This window comes from Lissotriton vulgaris, chromosome 2_1 (genome assembly GCF_964263255.1).
Source record: "Lissotriton vulgaris chromosome 2_1, aLisVul1.2, whole genome shotgun sequence".
Classification (NCBI taxonomy): domain Eukaryota; kingdom Metazoa; phylum Chordata; class Amphibia; order Caudata; family Salamandridae; genus Lissotriton; species Lissotriton vulgaris.
The window spans coordinates 1,418,315,160-1,418,336,080 of NC_141687.1; the positions used below are offsets into that span (position 1 = coordinate 1,418,315,160).

A 20,921-nucleotide genomic window follows, 5' to 3' on the forward strand; every position below is an offset into this window, starting at 1 on the left:
TACATTTAGTAGCCCTTTAAGAATTGTTATACATAGCAACTTTTAAGGTACATCAGATCATATTGAGGAACATATTTAGATTATGTAACAATTACAGTAGCTTGTTTGATAGTTTAAAGGCACTATATTTTTTGGGATGAATTGTGTGTGATGTGTATGTGCTTAAATTGTGAGAAGAGGTAGTTCTGATTCTAGAGCAGGTGGCTATTTAGATCAAGGGATCCGCTTTGAGGCATGCACGGAGATATTGGTATTGCAAAATATGAAGATTGGAAGTGTAATGAAGGTGATGAAATGTTGGGGAGATAGAGAGGGTCTCCACCACGAATGCTTTTGGAAACCATTGTGAGCATTTTGCAGTAAAACTGCTATGGACTTTGCTAACAGTCAAGCATGAGTAGAGAAGAAAACACAACCAAACCATTGTACTAGGCCAGCTTATGCATAAACAATGTTGACCAGGGCTTTAGTCTCCTGGAAAGGGAAAAGAAGTCAGATGTTTCTAATACATATAGGGAGAAGTGTGGCACCGCAGCCAGGGTGACTGACTCCGGAATCTGGGGATCACGGTCCGATCCCCGGGGCGGGCGGCAGATTAGCTCAGCACCATGTGACTCTAGGCAATAGCTTGCTTAATCTTCCCGACGGCCCCCAGCGCCTAGAGAACCTAACGGGTGATGGTGCACGCTTTACAAATGTGGATTATTATTATTATAATACATGCCCTTTGGAAACTGTTTCTATGGAGAGAGAGGGGAGTTGAAGGATTCAAGTGACATGGCCCTATTAAAAAGTGCTACTTGGTCCATTACTAAGAGAACAAAATAGATAAGGACAGTGGTGGAAGCAACTGAGCTAGGGATGAAAAGAATTTCAGTTTTGGCAGAGTTTAACAATAAATACGGAATCTACAAACTGCAATACCACTTGAGCCACTTGGCTTTCTAATCTATAACGAATCACTGGGGTTTTGAACGCCAACAATTGGACAGAAAGTAGTAGCTATTTATGTGAACACTGCTGTATCTTTCACTTCCCTGTTCATAATTAATTTGGCATTTCAGCCTCCTATAAATTCTGGGACTGAGGAAATCGCAAATTACAATAAATCTAAAGCAGGTATTACATAAACAATTACAACCAAAACTATTTCTCTTCACCATTATGCTCATTATTCCAGGAAAAAACATAATTAACTTTGCCCTTCTTCGCCTCTTTACCCAGAACATGGTATTTCTCAGTTCTATGTCCAGTTTCCTATAGCCCTCGAGCAATAAAATAAGCATGAAGGCCTTCTACGACGGGTGGAAGAAAATGAGGGTGTGGGAATATGTGAAATGTATTTGCCAGAAAATCATTTTCAATTCTAAGCAACGGGCAACAGATGTTTCAAAAGAACGTAAGACGGAGGATAGTATCCAGTAACAGTCTAGATAACATTACTTAAATAAAAAATAAAAAAACTCACCCAAAACCCTTTCAATATCAAGTTACACACTTTTTGCTCTGTGCTAATTTTGAGAGGTCAACACAACAGTAAAGAGTTTTGAAAACGAATTAATAGGATACACTGTATTCCTTCAGCACTGAAAAAGTCGACAATTAAGGCTAATATTACTTTGCTGCAATAATAAGCTTGCAGCATGCATTTCTGTAGATTAATATGTTGTACACACCTGCCCTTGAGCATTGGGTCCAAAATGTTAGAAGCAGTTTTTCTTCAATGACGCGCTTTTGTTTTTTCAGGGAAACTCACAAACCCTCCCCTAAAACTACAAAGGTACCAGGATAGACCTCATACTAAGCATTACCACCCCGTTTTAGGTCTCCCCAGGCAACGCCCATGCCCTGCCCTAGGAGGGCCTTTAGCCATCTGTCTTCACTTTTCAAGCACTGCACTCGTGCTTGTGGCGGCATCCACCTTGCAGGTGAGAGCAGCAGCGCGTCGCAAGCACGAGTGCAGTGCTTGAAAAGTGAAGATTGCTCTCCCAAGCGCACGTGGGCACCACTCGCGGGCTCAACTCCTGCTCCCTACCTCATCTCCCTATCTCCTCACCCACACGTCCCGGCCACTCACTGGCTCCGCCCTCTCCATCTCCTTTTTAAAAAGTAGCTCACAAGGTCCTTTAGCCATCGGTCTTCACTTTTCAAGCACTGCACTCTTGCTTGTGGCGGCATCCACCTTGCAGGTGAGAGCAGCGGCGCGCCACAAGCTAAAGTGCAGTGCTTGAAAAGTGAAGTCTGCTCTCCCAAGCGCGTCTGCGCACACCACTCGAGGCTCACCTCCTGCTCCCTACCTCATCTTCACCGCTCTCCTCGCCCACTCACTCAATCCGCCCTCTCAGTCTCCTTTTCAAAAAGTATTTAGAAAAGTGGAGTTTTCTAGGACTCAAACTTCGTTTGATTAACGACAATCTGGACCATAGAAGCTCACTCTTCCTGGGGTTATATCAAAACGAGCAGACAGCTCCTATTTGCACATGTAACCAGGTGAACAATAGTGCAGACTGAGGACGTGCACCCATTCGACAACAGAATTGTACTGTCTGGCATACCTGAACTAACAAGGCAACTTTCTAAGTTTGGACCCGCACAGCACTAACAATTTATAGACAAGTCGCACCCAACAGTTCCTGTACCAGTCCATCCAACTAAATCTCTGATACGGGCTGGTACTATCCAAACATAGCTATAACTCCACCTAAGTATATGATTAGCTTCATTAGCTGCATTTGCACTTACTCCTTAGGAACAAAGGGTCTTTGGAAATCAATTGTTAACCCTTTTTTTTCTCCAAAGGATAACCTAACTGAAACTGAGAAATACACATTCGTGTTTGCTAAGGCCCCCCAGCTATGACAAAAACTGCAGTAGAATGTAGCACTAAAATAGGATACCCAACTTTCCCTCTCTCCCACCATTTCCACTTTCCAAGCAAATTTTAAAATCCGCAGTAAACCAATGAGGTTCCTATTCACAGCCCTTCAAGGTTTACACTAAGGGTAATGTTAAGAACTAGTCACTAAAAAATATATTTTACTGTAATTCCCAAATTGGGATTGCTGGATATAATATGCCCAGTAGCATCTTAACGAAGGCCCGGTAAGAAGTTCCAAGGGACAGAAACTTCTATAACAAAAACAAAGATTAATTCTATGCTTCTTGTGAATGCCGCCTACACATCACACTTCTAGGAATAAAATTAGTTGCCCCATCCTTTTTGGAATCATGAATGGATCAAAACATTAAAATTGTGTACTAGAAATCGGCCTATTTTTTTAAAGTCAGAAATACCGGTTCTCACCAATTCCCAATTCACACGTTGAACAAAGTCCCACTTTCCTTAGATTTACTTGGTTAATACACTGCTTAAACTACATCAAGAATATGCTAAGAATGTGAAGTTTGTGTATGCAATATATTTGGTGTGAAGACCTGATAGAAGAACTCTCACACAGAGAAAAAGGATTGAATCTAGATAGAAAATGGACCACCTCTAATCCACGTTTAACTTTAAATAATTATTAATCCTGGTTTGTGCCCTGCAGATCAATATACCGATGCAAACTGGAGCCATGTGTTCAGTATGAGCTGTTGTGGCTGTATTGTCCACATCCTTTTAAACAGACTCCACAGTCATGTTCCTAGACCTGGCGACAGCAATCCTTTTCGCCATTTATTGAATGACTAATATAAGAACAGGTATTTATCCCTTCACATAATTAGGTCTGGGTTGATAGGGCAGTTGTCAAACATCCATTTTGCTTACAATATACTTAGGAGTGTCCTTTAGGTCCACCTCCTCAACAGCTGGCTTTTTGAAAGCTCTTTCAACCAATGGCTCGGCTCAGAGAATATTACTCTCGGACCTGATGTTACTAGATGTAGGGTTCGTCTGTTCCTTCTGCCTACAAATCAATGCTTGCATTGAACTGCATAAGGAACTACTTTCTCAGCACTCTGTCATCTGCTAGCCCCCTCCCACCCTCATGTTCCTCTCCATTTCCTCACCCTGCTGCCAGCCCCTATCAGGGGTCATTCCAGCCCTACTTCGCATCAGTTTCGCACACGTGCAGTTGGATTTTGATTTCTATTTCACAGAAATAAAAGGCCATCAATACTTAAGGCTTCCTTGCCTTCAATACTGTCCTCTAGGTATCTCAAGATGAAAATACATTCCTATATGAAAAGAAGGTCTGGTGAGGAGAGCCTTAATTTAATAGTCCTTTCTTTTTTCTAAGCCACAGGAATTACAGGTCTATTATGACGGGTCCCAAGCCATTCGAGCTTTGTTTGATACAGAAATCAACCCCCACGGTATGAAAAGAAGGGGATCATTAGGTGCAGATCTTGTTTGTTTGGTTTTAATGTGCTCAGACTGCATGTGCTAAGCGCAATAAACCTAGATCTGTTGAATGTGCTGTAGCTTGTTTTTGAATAAAAATGCTAGCAGTCACCGTATAGTTTTCCTACTTGGTTATGTTTTTTACCCATTTTAAGTCATTTTTCACACCCTCAAGGCTACTTTCGGGAAGCCGGCTTTGATGCTACTTCCGGAAAGCACAGCCTGAAAAGGGGACACAGAGTTGGATCACCATCTACATACAGCTCGTGTTCGCACTGCAGTGCGGCCAGATGGATTAAACAGGCCTGCCTGATGATGTAACTTCTCAAGCTGCTGTTATCATTAGACCTCTGTGACAGGATGATACAAGTGAACCAGTGGCGGTCCGAGGAAGGGACCCTCGCTTTCTGTTTATTTAGGACGAGCTCCACAAACTAGTTCCAGTTGTGGGCTGTCATGAGTGATGTCACTGACCATGTCATGAGTGATGTAATATGTGACGTCAGCAGTGCATTGCGGGCGCGCGAGTTATAGTTAGCTGAATTAACTATAACAGGGGAATTTCAAGGGTTTGTATGAGTGAAATGTCCAGCTAACTATAACATGTGTGAAACCTATGGTTTTTTCAGTGAATATCTAAGGTTCTTTAAATGCTAATTCCTAACTTTAATGTGGCTGAAACCTATGATCTTTTCAGTGAATTTCTAAGGTTTTTTCAATGCTAATTCCTAACTATAACGTGCTGAAACCTATGGTTTTTTCAGTGAATTTCAAAGGCTTTGTAAATGATAATTTTTAAAAGTATGGTTACATTTTTTATACTAATTTACTACATTGTTTTAAAGTATTTATTTTTGGATATTTTATTTTTTAAATCACATTACATATTTTTAATATACATTGATTTTTTTTTTTTAATATTGTAATTGTCATATTTTTTTAATTAGTTTTATTTTTTTCATTTATATATATTTTATATAGCAGGCAATGATATCCTATGGAAGGAAATTCAAGTTACTGGTAAGTATGGTTAGAATTACTTTTCAGGATCAGTAGTGGGCTGAAAGATGCAGCACTGCGGTCTCTCCTGATAACAGGTGAGTAAATCGGAATTCGCAGTTCGGCTGATTTTAGAGGAATATTTTGCTCAATAGTGAAGGAAGGGAGCGGGGCCTGAGGTAACGTGTGAAAATACGCCCTGTGACGCGAGTTGGGAGAATTATTACTCTTCAACCCTGATGTCTCCTGTGGGCCAACTAGTCCACCTGGTACCTCCAGTATGCGCCAGAGAGCTGCGTTGCAGAGAGGTGTTCAGAGGCCACGCCCCCTTTTCACAACACGCAGCTCCGTGGCGCTTACTGGAGGTACCTGTTGGGCTAGTTGGCCCCTAGGGGGCCTCTGGATTGAAGCAGAATTAATCCTCCAACTTAAAATGCCCCACAGGGCATGTTTGCACACATATCACCTCAAGCCCCGCCCCCTACCTTCACCACTGTGCAAAAGCGCCCAGTAGTGCGTTTTAAGTTGGGGGATTAAGTCCCCTTGCATACTGGCGGTGAAAGGGGGCCAACTAGCCCACCAGCAACCTTTAGTATGCACCAGGGGGCTGCGTTGAAGAGGTGTAAAAAGGGGCGTGGCCTCATTTCACACCTCTGCAACGCAGCCCCTTGGCGAGTTTCCAGAGGGGGAACTAAATCTCCTTGAATACTGGGGTCCCTGGGGGCCAACTAGCCCACCAGAAACCTCCAGTATGTGCCGGGGGTTGTGTTGCAGAGAGGTGTAAAAACGGGCGTGGCCTCATTACACCTCTCTGCAAGGCAGCCCCCTGGCGCATACTGGAGGTTCCTGGTGGGCTACTTGGCCCCCAGGGACCCCCAATATTCAAGGGGAATTACTTCCCCTCTGCAAACGCGCCAGGGGGGGCGTTTGCAGAGTGATGCATGGAGGGGCGTGGCCTCCTCCCCGATCCTTTTTTTTTTTTTTTTATAGAAGGCCCCCCCTTTTTCTTTTGGGCCCTGGGTACCCCATCCCCCGGGGCCTAACCCCTAATATTTATTCATTTTTTTTTTTTTTTTTACAGGAAGGTGCCCCTCATTCCTCGCCCCCCCCCTCCTCCCGTGGCTAATTCCAGGCCCTGGGGACCCCATCCCCCAGGGCATGGCCACATTTTAAAAAAAATGTTTGAGGGGGGCCCCTCCCTCAGGCCACTAAAGGCCCCGCGGACCCCATCCCCTATGGCCAGCATGCCTCTATTTTTTACATTTTTTTTTTTTTTTCTTTGAAATCGTTTTTATTTCAAATCAGGAACAAAACAAGTACAAGACAATACAGTACAATAAGGATCAAAGAGGTAAAAAAGGATATTACAACGATTCTACATATTCAAGGCCTGAACAGGCAAAGTATAAAAGAAGGAAAGTGGTGGGTGAATCATTTACTCATAAGTGACGTGGACAAACCTAAATAAACCAAAAAGAGACATCAGCAGTGGACATATTTTGACATACTAATCATACATACATGAATACAATTGCAGTTGCGAGACCATCAGGAAGCGCGTTTACGGTACAATCATTAATTCGGGGGATTGCTGTTTGGGACAGGATGATTAGAGGATAGGTCATTACTCTAAGGGGGATCAAACGAAAAGGAGGAAGCATCCAGGGCCCTCCAAAGCTTTTTATGGGAGAAGCGGTTCGTTGAGGTGTGTAGCACAGGGTTATCTGCGCCTCTTAGGAAGGACAGCCAATCTTGCCACATTTTGAATGTCACCTCCGAGGGGTTCTTCCATTTACACAAAACCACCTTGCATGCCAAGGTGAGGAGGAGATCAAGGAGTTGACGATCGACTGGATTGGCCAGACGTGGCTCTTGTACCCCCAATAGAACATACGCAAACTCTCTTGGTGGATTGAAGCCAAAGATGTGCGTAATACAATCAAATATTCTGTTCCAGTAGCCCTTCAGTAAGATGCAGTTAAATAACATGTGAGCCAAGTCCCCCACCCCTGCATCACAGTTCCAGCAAGTTGGCGATTCCCTCAGATTCGTCTTAAAGAGTCTTTCAGGAGTCCAATACGCTCTGTTAATTAACATGAATTTAGTCTGTGAGAGGATAGGGGAAATCTTGTTTCTAAATGCAGTGGTGTGTATTATCTCCCAATCAAATGTCATACCTGTCGTGTTCGATTCTGTTTCCCATTTCATCTCATTTTTCCTGTTAGTTTTCTGCGGAAGTGGGAGGAGCATTTTATAGACCTTTGAGACGAAATGCCCAGATTTATAGATGCGTGGAGCAGAGTCCCACAACCATGGCACAGATTAGGACAAGGAGCGTGCAGAGAGTATTGCCTTTAGCTTCAGAAAGTCGTAAAAATCTAAAGGTGTAAGGGCATGTTTGGCTTGTAGGGACGAGAATGGGAGGGGCTCAGACCCTTCAAAGAGATCACTTGCTAAGTTGATACCCTTCGTGGACCAGTGTGCCCACCGCAGCGGTGTACCGTTAATTTTCAGTAGTGGGTTGTACCAGAGAGCCATTGATGTGGATTTTTTGATCTTTAGCCCTTTGTGGTTTACATGGTCAAGTTTCAGGAGAGCCCTCCTTGTATTCAACAGAATATATTTGGAATGGGGTATATGTGTAAGGTCCATGGTGAGCAGGGCCACGAGAGGGATGCTGTCCAATATCGCTGTTTCAATGTCTATCCACAACGGAGTATATTCTGAATCTTTGATTAACCATAAGGCACCTTGTTTACATAAGAACGCTGTTTGGTAGTGTCTGAAGTTCGGGAGGCCCAGGCCGCCTTTCTCTTTAGCTAGTTGTAGCTTCTTCATTGATATCCTTGGCTTCTTCCCTTGCCACAGAAACGTGCCAAACAGCTTCTCCACCTTGTTGACAAAGTCATCAGAAAAAGTCATTGGGAGCATGCATGCTATATAATTAACTAAGGGGGTTACCATCATCTTCAGGGTTTCAGCCCTGCCCCACCAGGAAAGATATTTTGGGGACCACCCATCTAGAAGCTTATGTATTTTGTTTAACACTGATTTTTCATTAGTGCGGATTGTGGAGATTAGATCGCTATCAAAATCTAACCCCAGGTATTTAAAGCAGCCCGGCTGCCATGTGAGTCCCGAATCTCCTATCATGTCCTTAGTCCCCAGATTATTGAGCGATTTGACTTCTGTCTTGTCTTTGTTTAGTTTGTATCCGGATACTTTAGAGAATTCATCAATCGTCTTGAGTAGGGCCGGAATTGCTTCGTTCGCTTTCTCTGAAACTACCAATACATCGTCTGCATATGCTGTTAACTTTATGACACAGTCATTGAAGGGGATCCCAGCTATATTTTCGTTATGTCTAATCTGATATAGGAAAGGCTCGATCGCCAACACGAATAGTGACGGGGAGAGGGGACAACCTTGTCTTGTGCCTTGGTGTAGTCGAAAAGGTGACGAGAGCGACCCACCCGCCCTGACCTTCGCTACTGGACAGTGATAAAGGGACATGATCATCTTTATGAGTAATGGGCCTAGGTTAAATTTATGGAGCACAGCCTCCAGAAACCTCCAGTCTACCTTATCGAATGCTTTTTCAGCATCTAGTGTTATTGCTGCTGTGGGGGTAGATAGTAGTTTCGCTTTCTCTAATACATGTGCTAGTGTCCTGGTGTTGTCACTAGACAACCTGTTTTTCATGAATCCCGCCTGGGAAGAATGTATGAGTTTTGGTAGTATTTTCTGGAGACGTGCCGCCAGGATGGATGCAAATAATTTACAGTCAAGGTTTATGAGAGAAATGGGCCTATAGTTTTTAGTTAGGGTGGGGTCTTTCCCTTCTTTCGGGATAACTGCAATTGTGGCCTCTGAGAGGGTGCCCTTAGCTTCGCCCGTTTCGCTTATTTCCTCGAACATGTTGAGCAGGGGCTGTGCGACTGACATGGAAAAGCATTTATAAAATTTCGCGGAAAAGCCGTCCGGACCCGGGGCTTTACCACACTTTAGAGATTTAATGGCAGACTGGACTTCCGCTAGCAAGATCGGGCCGTTTATGTCTGTTTGTTCTTCCTCAGACAAGGAAGGGAGATTGCAGTTATTCAAATATTCATTAATCTTTTGGTTTTCCACTTCTGCATTCTTGGAGTAGAGTTTCTCGTAAAATTCCTTAAAGAGGTCTGTAATTTTGGCTGGGTCAGAGTGGGAAACACCCAAGTTATCAGCTATGGAGTTTATTGTGTTTTTTTGTATTTTAAATTTGAGATATGCAGCCAGACTTTTACCTGCTTTGTTTGATTCGCACAGTTTGAACCGTTTTCTCCTATCGAGCCAGACCCCTGCCCTTTCACTTACAATTTTATTATATTCGTATTTTTTATTGGCTAGCTTATTTAGTAACTCAGTTTTTCTGCTCTGCAAGTACTTAGCCTCCAGATTTGAAATTTCTTTTTCTAGCTCCTCTAATTTCCCATTATGATTCTTGTTCATGGCAGATTTAATTTTGATAATTACACCCCTCAGAGTACTTTTAAGCGCCTCCCACCTAGTTAAGTCGGAGGTATCCCCTCTAGCGTTGTGTACCAGATATTCATTGATAGCGGATTGAATAGTCGCTCGGTGTTGTTCGTGTTCAAGAACCTCATCATTGAGCCGCCATGTTGACTGACGGGTAGACGGTTTTATGTCTGAGATGGTGAGAGTAATGCATGAGTGATCGGACACAAGTCTTGGTTCTATTGTGGTTTCTAGTATTCTGGGTGTAGCGTTCTGTGTGATAAACAGATAGTCAATCCGTGAGAATGAGTCATGGGGCGAGGAGTAAAATGAGTAGTCCCTGTCAACCGGGTTTTGTAGGCGCCAGGAATCTACCAGGTGAAATTGCTGACATAAATTTTTGAAGGCCCTATGAGATTTATTACTACGAAAGGGACATCGCGAATCTCTGTCCAGTGTTGGGTCAAGTGGCAGATTAAAATCCCCCGCCAGGATGTGGACTGCCAAGTCCGGGATTTTTTCGATTTCTTTTGTAAGGTCCGACCAAAACTTTAAGTCACATGTGTTCGGTGCGTATATGTTTGTAATATAGAATTCCGTCCCATCCTTCAGAAGTTTTGCTGAGACCCATCTCCCCTTCGTGTCAGATGTAGATGAAAGAAGGTCAATGTTAGATTTTTTGGAGATCAGAGTAGCTACACCATTCTTCTTCCCAGTCGGGTCTGAGCCCGTGACTTCCCTGAAAAATCTATTCCTAAGAGTATATAACTGTTTAGCCTCCAATTTCGTTTCTTGGAGCAATGCTATATCTGCCTTTTGCCTGCGTAGGTAGTCTAAGATCTTTTGGCGTTTTACTGGATTGTTAAGACCTTTGACATTAAGGGAGAATATCTTCAGTTTCCCCATCTGATGCACCCCCAGAGGTGTGTTAATCACTGACGAGGATGTAGTCATTATTAGAGTGTATTACCGTCAGTATCCCAGGGTTGTAAATTTACACCCTGTGCTTTGTTCCCATCCTCCTTTGTGTACCTGTTCCCTATAATGGCAGTTCGAGTATCAAGTATTCTGGCTGTGGGCATAACCTCCAGCGCAAGACATGCTAGTGTACAATCCCTCTTTGTAACATTGTAAGAGAAGTGCGCATTGACTGACGACAAAATGCAACCACTGCTGAAAATTAGAACATTAATGAAAACATTAATTAAAACCAAAATGTACACAACCCCACATACACCCCAGCCCCAAACCCTAGGCCCCCCACCCCCCCCTCCCCAAAAGCAACTTGTAGGTATGGCGACTCGAGAAAAATAACAACAGCATTATCTTCCCGTGGGTAATAATACACTTACAGGAGTTGGAACTGGAATTCTATACCATAACAAATTATCACGAATTATCACAGCAGGTGTGACCATGACAGAACATGAACAAGCTAATACTAGCCCTTCTAGCAGATTCATGGCTAGTCTAACGTAATTAGAGGCTAACTCGGTTTTGGAGAACATGTAATGTAACATCATGTAGCGTAATCAGAGTTTTTGCATTAGACTCTGTGTAATAGAAGGCAATGGATGTCTAAACATACCCGATCTGCATGCAAGGTGTTGTTATTGACATGCCTGTAGCCATGACAACAGCAATAGCATAACCGTGACGATGACATCAGTATACAAATTCAAGGATTCTGGAGTGAGAATAACAATATTATAACAATATTTAGCCCCTCCATCATGTATACATCCGAGACTGTTCCTCAATGTAATAGTGTCTAGTAGTATGTGGATCTTAGGACCCAAGCAGATATTCGATGGGGACCTGATCAGCTCAGCTTTAGAGTCTGTTACTTGCAGGTTCCCATTAAATCGTGTATGTCGCAGATGGAGGCAGCCAAAACTGGCAAACAGTCAATAATGAACGCAGCTTTAGGCAAAAAGATTGTCAGAGATATGCGTACATGGAGCATGGTTATAATAAAACAAAGGATACTCAGCGTTGGGCCGGAGGTGAAGCAGAGGCCGAGGCAGTCGCAGATGCCGTCGCAGGAGTAGTCGTTGAAGCTGTAGCTGTTGCGGAGGCAGACGCCGAAGAGGGAGGCTGGGTATTACCATCATTTGTATTCTCATCAATTGGGCCATTCGTGTCCATGTCTTGGATATCTTGGTTGCCCAGGAGTCTTTTGAGTTTTAGTGGGTCTGTGAAGATCTGTGTGGATCCATGCAGAGACTCTGTATTTGGAAGGGCCAACGAATCCATATTGGTAACCTCTCGTTTGAAGCTGTGGACGAAGGGCCAGGAACGCCTTCCGTAGTTCGACTGTCTCCTTACTATAATCTTGCGAGATGTAGATTTTTGAGTTCTTCCACAGGATGTGGTTACACTTCCGGATAAATGACAGTATTATTTTTTACATTTTTTAATTATTTGGGGAGGCGGGCCGCGTGGCCCCCCCCCCTCCCGGGCCACTTCTGGCCCCGGGGACCCCATCCCCCGGGGCCTGGCCCTCTCCGTTGGTGACCGTGATCCCCAAGCCCCCCACGGTCCCTGCCGGCTCCCCGCATCCTGCGGGAGCCGGCATTGCTTTTCTGCATGGGGAGCAGCTGCTCTTTCAAAAACCAAAGCAGTTTGCTGTAGCAAACTACAGTGTCCCTGGGGTGGCCACCCTGGGACACTGCAGGAGCCGTCCCTAGGGGCTGGCAGTCCCCAGGGCCACCACAAGGCTCCAGGAGGGGGGGCGCGCAGCCCCTCTCCCAACATTTAAAAGGCCCCGGGGCTTTTAAACGTTGGTGGTCCCCGGGGCTGGGGGGGGTCCGTCACGGCCCCCTTATTCTCAATATTAGAGCCTCGGGAGGTGGCGGTCCCCGGGGTGTGTGGGGGGGGGGCGTGAGCCCCCCCGCATACATAATATAGCCCCGGGGGCCCCCCATTATAATAAGAAAATTGCCCCCAGGATTTGGCCCCCCAGGGGCCTAATTACCAATAAAGCGGCTTCAGGGTTTGTTTGTTTTCGGCGGCATACGCGTATCCCGCAATTAAAAAAAAAAAAAATTCTACCAAGGCACAAGATAGGTGCCAACACATCCTGGTTTGGAGTGTTGACAGCCAATTAGCATAAAGCTCGTGCTCGGGAGGGTACGCGTACCATACTTAAGTCTATAGATATATCTATGATTTTACTTTTCATTTTCTCAGGAACTACTGAACGGATTTACACCATTTAACAAAAAGCGTGATCTGCAGACCAAACTACCTTTTTGTCAAATTTGGTGCAATTCCGTTCAGCAGTTCGGGCTGTAGCCTCACTTAAAGGTCTCTCTGGAAAATTGCATGGGAAAAACACGTTTTGGGACCCCCCTATTTACTCAGCCCCCACTTGATGAATCACCTCGAAACTTTCTGGATAGGAGCGGAGCGCCCCATCTTTGTGGAGAATTTCGCGAAGACTAGTCAACCGGCGCCAAAGTTATTCCAAATAGAATGTTGTGGATTTCCTATGGAAACTAGGTCCTAACTATAACTACCTACTGGCGGTTGGATATAGATATATAGATATAGAGAATCAACAATTAGACAAGCAACTGTTAGTTGCCCAGATCTATGATCTCAAGTGCCAAATCTCTTGATGTAGTTACTTTTGACCACATATAGGCAGTAGAACAGCTGACAAGCAGTAGATAACTAGCTTGTATACAAACAGTCTTTCAGGGTTAATTAGATTCCTGGGGCACTGTCCCAAATTAATAGCACCAATATTCATTTACTTATGGATTTTTTGTATAGCAAGAGGGAATCGCAAACCGAGGCAGATTCTGTAGTCCTTAAAGCAGAGCTTTGGCAGCCTTTGTGCTGGCACTGAAGTGTGCATCCAATCAAGTATTAAGACAACTAGGTCTCATGCTCTGTGTTCATGAGAGAAAGTGGTTATTAGTGATGCATAGCTGTTACTGGGCAGTAAAAATGGCATTTACAGTGCCATTTTCACACATCTGAAGACATCTAGTGTCTCAAACGCAAAAGAATACGAACACATTTACAAATGTCTTACTCAACAGAAAATGTAGTGAATACATATGGTGGGTTATGGCCTGGTGCTAACAGCATGAAAATCAACATTTCACAGGGGCGTGGCTTGCATGCAGAGGCGAAATGGCGGACCCCGTGAGAGCTCCTCCGCATCGCAGGACTCTGGAATACTTTGAGCCTCTTATCCAGATTCTTCGGGTCTGGAGTGACTGCCTTCGTTAATAGAACATGCAGTGAGTTTGGAGACCGCTTTCCGAAGAGAGGTTTGCTGTTTTTCAAGTCATTTGGGACTCGCGGTAATTTCTTCACTTTATATTAAAACTGGAAATAAATTCACAGTCACCGCATCCTATCACTTGTTATTGATTGCTGCAAGAGACATTAAGCATTTGGAAAGCTCAGAAGCGTGTGTTCTCTCACAGCTTCAATACATGGTAATTTTATCCTGTCATCACGCGAGCGGCCGCCTTTTCAGGTCACTGCGCTCGCGTATATTTAAATTACCAAGTCTTACCGCTCCTGCTATCTGAAATGACTTCATAACATCATAGGAACCACATGCTGTAATATGATACTGCTATTTACTAACTCAGAAGACATCTTTTAAAAACTCTTTGTCGCTGCTTACTGTGAGGAACCTGCTTATATACTCCTGGTGTTTGCAGTATCCCAAATTACTTCCAAAGGCATTAATTGAGTTGATATTCGTGATACTAACAGGTCACCTCTAATTAATACTCCGAGCAGACACAAATAGCTGTATTCAGATATACAGTGTATGTGCATTGTGCCACAAGATGTACCTGTAATGGGATAATGCAAGCCATTATGGAAGATTCATCTTTCTCCTCATATTGCCTAGTTGTAATGCTCATTTATTGTCTTCATACAAATTCATTATATACCGCTCTTTTCTTAATGTTACTAATATACTGAAGAAATGGGGCAGCCTTCCTATCAAACAGAGCCAGCTTTTGTGCTTATGAGGAACCTTCATTAAACTAATTGGTTGTTCTGGTAGTTTGGATGATCTTTTTATTCCTCATCTAATTTTGAATAGACTGTCCTTATACCATACTACTTTTTGCTTTTTCTACAGCAATTGTTGCATATATATGATCTTTATTCTAACTTATTGGTGTTTCCATTTGCATTTCACAATGGTTAATGATATTCACTCTGCTACACCCATCTGGATCTGGTACAAAGCCAAAAAGACATAAAAATGACCCGCATTCTCCTATTCACTCATCTCAGAATCCTGTTTTGGAGTCCGTGGTCTACAACCCTTTTTGTCCACAACAAACCAAAAACTGATTGAAGAGAGATAGATTGTAATGGAAGGCAAGGTACTGGAATTAGAACAACGTGTCAGTGACATACAAGATGTATCTACTAAGATAACTTTATTGGAACAGGAAATTCACAAGCTATAAATCCATACTGAGGACTTTGAAAATCGAAGAAATATTGTACGCCTTTATGGTCTGCCGGAAAACATTAAAGGTCCAGATATGGTATAATTTCTACAAAAGCTCCTTCCAGAACTCTTCGATTTCCAAGCTTCAACAAATCCTCTCAACATACAAAGAGCTCATCGTCTGGGACTTTTAAACCCTACCGCTACTAAACCACGTGGCATAATGCTCTTTCTTGAATTTACTGAACTAATGGAGGTTTTGAAGGCTATAAGACTTAAACGTCGTCTCATTTGGTCCAGCCATAATCTTTTCATCTTTCAGGATATCTCCAATGCAACAAACGCTCATCGCAAAGAATTTCTTTCATTACGTCATCAGATGAGACATCTTAACATTCAATATGGAATCCTCCATCAATGTATCTGCAAGATTACAAATAATGGTCGGTCACGTTCATTTGATGATCCGGAAAAACTCACACTTTATCTTCGTGACTTTTCATCTAATGGAATGGATACTTATGTTTGAATTTTCTTCTTTGTTAGAAGTGTCTTTTTGAATTCAGCATGCATGTTTCCTGACTGTTCTCAAGTTATTTATTTTTCCCCATACATCTCTTTTTTAGGACTGTCATTTTGAATTCATCATTCATGTTGGTTCAATATTCTCAGAATATTTGTTTTTCCGTTTAGTCATGAGGTTCTTCTTGTCTCTTAGTCTTTTTATCTATCTTTGAGGTCCGTGTCCTCTGGCGTCACTATGCTTCTCTCCTTTAGACTTCTTTTCTTTTTACAAATCTGGATGTTATTCCTTGATCTGTTTTCTTGCTTCCTCCTTTCTTTTGTCCTCTTTTCCTTTTTCTTCTTCCCCCTCTTTCTCTCTTTTTTTAGTCTTGTCTTTTGGTAACTATTTGACTTCTAAAAATGTATCACAGTTTAGTTCAGTTTTAGTCTTATTCTTTAATAACTATTTTACATTTAATAATATGTCTCAGTTCATGTTGACCATTTTTTCTTTTGTTGATTCTGCAGTTACTTGTCCCAGTTTCCATCTGTTTCCTATACCCCAACGTCATGGTTAATGTAGTGTCGTGGAATGTTCGTGTTCTTGGTCACCCTGTCAAACGTCAAAAGGTATTGTCTCATTTAGCCAAACTTAAAACCCAGATTGCTTTTTTACAGGAAAAACACAGCAACGACAAAAAATGTCAAACTTAAACGCCAATGGGTAAATCAAATTGGTTTTTCTCCTGCTTCTGATTGTCATGGTGGTGTTGCTATATTATTTCACAAATCTATTCATGCACACATTTTATCATCAGATTGTGATTCCTCAGGTCGTTGGGTATTAGTTGATGTTATCATTAATAAATGACAAATTACCTTCTTCAATATTTATGGTCCTGTAAAACCAGATCCTGAATTTTGGCAATCTATAAAGTTGAAATTATCTTTTTCAAATTCTGACATCGTGATTGGTGGTGACTTTAACTGGTTGGACCATTTTTCGGACACACAATCTAAATGCAAATTTAACCCAGATAAAACTCACAAATTATTTCAATCAGCTATTTCCTCCTGTCCCCTATTGGATACATGGAAAACGTGTAATCCTGATACCACAGAGTTTACATTCTACTCCCCTGTACACCATACTAGATCTTGTATTGATTATATTTTAGTTTCCAAATCACTGTTACCTGGTCTCCAAACATCTGAAATTGGTACTACTTTTATTTCAGACCATGCACATGTGTCTACCTTTATTGACCTTTCTACTACCACATGCAAACCAGGTGGATGGCGTTTTAATAACCACCTCCTATCAGACCATACCTTTGTATCGGAAACATCCTTTATCAAGGAATTTTTTGTATTTAACAATTCATTGGATATGTCACTACACAGTAATTGGGATGCATTAAAAGCGTCCTTTAGAGCATCTACAATTGCCTATTTTATCAAAAAAAGAAAGCTAATGAATGCTAAATATAAGGAAACATTAGCTCATATCAAAACATTAGAACACAAATACTACTCATCTAAATCCCCATCCTCACTACAAGAATTAATTAAAGCTAAATCCACCCTAAATAAAATTATTACTACAGATGCATGTAACCAGGCGGGCAACTAGAGCCAAATTTCAAGGTGTGTGTGTGTGTGGGGGGTGGTATGGGGGGGGGGGGGGGTGCCTTAAAAATATTTCGGGGGTAATTCTTCCAACCATAGACAGAGTGGCTGTAAGGAGGGGTAAACACACAATAAATGGTCTTTTAAAGACATGTTTAGTACTCTGGTGCAGCTGCAATTAGATGCTCGCCAGTCCGCAAATCTGTCTCTGCCCGGGCTGACACAGACGACAGGGGGGGCTGAAGCCCCGTGAGCCCAATGGGTGTTGCGCGCCTGCATGTAACATCCTCCTTAAGATTAAACTGAAATACCACGGAGGTCAAAACAAAGCAGGAGAGATGCTAACAAATTATTTAAAAATCAAATCAGAACGTAAGACTATTGCACCTATTCACTCAGAACAAATTAATACACTCCCCTCAACTGACTCTGATATTACTAATGCATTTGAATCATATTATAATCTATTATACACAGAAACTACTACACCATCTGAAGAAGACTTTACCTATTTTTTCTGAGTTATTCCCAAACCTAAAACCTCCCCAGATCTTTTTAAACAACTTGAGGAGGATCTTTCTCTTCAAGAATTATCTGATGCTCTCAAATCCCTGAAAAAAGCAAAGGCCGCTGGCCCTGATGGTTTTTCAGTTTAATTATTTTTAGCCTTCTCAATTTTTGCCCCTAAATTGTTAGAACTTTTTAATTCTTTCATATCTAATTCTAAGGCCTGTGGCTCTCTTTTGGAAGCCCTCATCATTGTAATCCCTAAACCAGATAAAGACCCATCCTTTTGCAAAGATTTTCGTTCCATTTCATTAATTAGGACTGTAAAATCTTGGCAAAAATCTTAGCATCTCGGTTGGAGAAAGTTATACCCTCCATTATTAAACCAGATCAAGCTGGTTTTGTCACAGGCCGTCTGGCTTCTGATAATTTTCTCTAATGTCTTGAATCTTAGCAGAAAATATTCCTCTCCATTAGCTGCACGGAGATTTTACCCTTAAATCCTTCATGTTATAGACATATGTTTGATTCATCTAACTTCACATGGTGTCCCCAAAAAATAAAATATTTAGGCACATGGTTTTCATCTAACATTCGTGATACATAACTTTATAATTTTACCGCCTTAAAACTTAAAATAACCAATTTGTTGAATCTTTGGTCAACTCTATTTTTATCATGGTGGGGCAGGCTGGATACAATTAAAATGATGATTGTTCCACAGATATTGTTTTTATTATCTAGGTTACCATTTAAAATACCTAAATATTACTTTACTCAGATTAATTCCTTATGTATTAAATTTCCCTGGAATAATAAACATGCTCGTATTGCTATCTCCAAATTGATTTGTCCCAAAAAAGGAAGGAGGTGTAAGAGTTCCTGACTTTCAATTACACCATAATTCTTTTCAGATTCGTCAGGTTTATGCTTTAGCTGCAGATTATCAGGATTTATCTAAACCCTCATGGGTTAATGTTGAAAACTCATTGCTAAACGATTTTTCAGTACGAGATATTGCATGTACGTCTAACTGTACGTTTCTTTCTAAATACCCGATTTTGAAACACTCAATACCTTTTACATACTCTTTCTTTTCAAAATTTTGATAAGTATCAATCTTTTTTAGCCTCCTCACTTTGGTTTAATAAATATATTAAGTTTCGTCACAAATCCTTTTATTACAAACAATGGAAAGAAAAGGGCATTTTTTATGTCAATCAAATGATTGTTAATGTGCTTTTATCCTTCCATCACTTGCAAGACTGTTCACCTATCTGATTCATGTATTTAGCAATACAATACTTTAGTTCTCATACTACAGGAATGTGTACAGAAATTTATTTCTAACCCAACTCCTACATCTTTCACACCCGATACTCCCTTATATCAAAGTGCCTCTTTTATTTACAAAATTGTATCTACTTCAGAGGGCACACGGACTAAGTCAAATATTGAACTCGAATGGGAACAGGACATATCCTTGACATTATCTACTTCTCAATGGGATAAGTTCGGGCAAAAATAGTTTAAGACCTCCAAGGCTGCAAACATCAAGCACTCCCTATACTTTATATACAATAGTGTGGTTATTACTCCTCTACTTTTACATAAATTCAATCAATCATTGTCTCAGCTTGTTGGTCAAGTCTCTCTACAGAGGGGTCTCTAACACACTTGTATTTTTATTGCCCTAAGGTGCATACTTTTTGGAAAGATGTATGGTCAAAATGTATTTTGATTTTTCGGTATAAGATTCAATTTACCATTCAAAATGTCTTTTTAGGTACTATGTCACCTGAGTTTGATCAAATTACCTCCAAGTCTATTTTATTTAATCTATTTCTTGCTGTAGCTTTTAAAGTCATTAACTTGCTGGAAAGACAATTCTAAATTATCCTTTTTACTTTGGTGGAATTTAAAATGCGATAAACATAGAATTACTTCTGTATCTCAATCTTCAATTCCTTTACAAATTAAATCTGATTACGGCTACCTTTTACTACTTCTTTATCGTCATCTCCTTAATCCCTACGATTTAGGATTCTATTTCTCTTTCCTCCTCCTTTTTCTTTCTTCCCCCCTCTTCTCTCTCTATCCTCATTTTCCTTTCCGCTATTCTTTTACTCTTCCTTTATAAAAAACGAATTCTCTTTATTCTCATCTTGTTTCTACTCTGTATTTACACAGGTGTTTCCATGTATTAGGTTAGTAGGATATTTTCAGATTTACTATGTATTCTTATGTTTCATAGCTATTATTTTGGGGAATTACTAATATAAGAGTTATGCAATATTGTACCCTCTTACAATGCATCATGTACTTTATGAATATTAGTGATTTTTACTTATGTACTCCTCTTTATATCAGAACTGTAAATTGTTCATTTTGCAATCCTGTGTTCTTCATCTTCAATAAAAATTAACAAAAAAAAACCATGCCGTTGCTAGAAAACAGACATTACAGTAACATTCGTGGGAACTACAAAACGAGACAATCACTTACTGTAGACATCAAGGGTTCGGTTATGGCAGCAACGTCTTGCTGTTTTTGAAGAAGAAGTGGCATTCCAATTTCGAGGGCTGTTGCACCCCTTAAGCGCACTCTTGGTGCAGAATGGACCACTAAAGGGATGACCAGTTTTGCCCATCTGGCAGCCTCCTCTCCCATTTGTGTTGGTGTCTGTTCCAATAGTCTGTGTGTTACACAAATACAACACTTACATAGAGAAGCAATGGGGGTCACACTGATGAATCCATTTATTTTATTTAGGGGGGTGGGGTGTAAGAAACAATAAACTACCATCCAACAACTAAGAACATATATAACTTTTAAATATATGCACTGGCTAACTATAAAAAAGGTCCGAGTGGGTAAACCACACTACAAAGCTAAACACCCAAGAAAATATGCAAGTGAATGAGTGATAACAAGCAGCAACCCATACATTACTCTGCTTTAAGTAAATAACTTAACTTTCAATAGTCTGTATAGTATTTT

General features: G+C 41.4%; 1 protein-coding gene across 2 annotated transcripts in view; it reads right to left on the reverse strand.

Annotated features, from left to right (window-relative positions):
- Positions 1–20,921, reverse strand: part of RIF1 (replication timing regulatory factor 1) — a 424,226-nt gene that overhangs the window by 339,150 nt on the left and 64,155 nt on the right. For both annotated transcript variants that reach the window (XM_086957241.1, XM_086957240.1), the window contains exon 6: positions 20,427–20,616. In XM_086957241.1, the coding sequence (XP_086813367.1) occupies positions 20,427–20,616 (190 nt within the window). The remainder of the gene's footprint in view (positions 1–20,426; positions 20,617–20,921) is intronic.